At 61.4% G+C, this 780-nt stretch overlaps 1 protein-coding gene across 1 annotated transcript in view; it reads left to right on the forward strand.

Moving 5' to 3' along the window:
- Window positions 1-780, forward strand: part of meak7 (MTOR associated protein, eak-7 homolog) — a 7875-nt gene that overhangs the window by 1853 nt on the left and 5242 nt on the right. Inside the window, exon 2 of the mRNA XM_017305183.1 lies at window positions 473-697. Coding sequence (XP_017160672.1) covers window positions 473-697 — 225 coding nt within the window. The remainder of the gene's footprint in view (window positions 1-472; window positions 698-780) is intronic.

Consider the following 780-nt stretch of genomic DNA (forward strand, 5'->3'; position numbering starts at 1 on the left):
TGACTCCGCCCCTTCCTGTCTGACTCCGCCCCTTCCTATATGACTCCGCCCCTTCCTATATGACTCCGCCCCTTCCTGTCTGACTCCGCCCCTTCCTATATGACCCCACCCCTTCCTGTCTGACTCCGCCCCTTCCTATATGACTCCACCCCTTCCTGTCTGACTCCGCCCCTTCCTATATGACTCCGCCCCTTCCGGTCTGACTCCGCCCCTTCCTATATGACTCCACCCCTTCCTGTCTGACTCCGCCCCTTCCTATATGACCCCGCCCCTTCCTATATGACTCCACCCCTTCCTATATGACTCCGCCCCTTCCTGTCTGACTCCGCCCCTTCCTGTCTGACCCCGCCCCTTCCTATATGACTCCGCCCCTTCCTATATGACTCCGCCCCTTCCTGTCTGACTCCGCCCCTTCCTATATGACTCCGCCCCTTTCTGTCTGACTCCGCCCCTTCCTATATGACTCCGCCCCTTTCTGTCCTCAGACCCGGCAGCCTGTGACCTGTCCTGTCTGGAGGACTGGGTCTTCCGGGTGGCCCAGGTGTCCCAGTACCTGGAGGTTCTGGTGGCCGAGGGGCTGGACGTTTCCCTGAGCGGCTGGACGGCGCCGGCCCTGCTGCCGCCGTGCCGGGACACGGACTGGACCCGCCTGACGGTCCTGCTGGATGTCCCCACGCTCATGTTCCTGGCTCCACAGGTCAGTGGGTCAATCAGAACCAGGACCAGAACCAGGACTAGAACCAGAACCAGGACCAGAACCAGAACCAGGACCAGAACCAG

This window comes from Poecilia reticulata, linkage group LG6, assembly GCF_000633615.1.
Source record: "Poecilia reticulata strain Guanapo linkage group LG6, Guppy_female_1.0+MT, whole genome shotgun sequence".
NCBI classification, from domain to species: domain Eukaryota; kingdom Metazoa; phylum Chordata; class Actinopteri; order Cyprinodontiformes; family Poeciliidae; genus Poecilia; species Poecilia reticulata.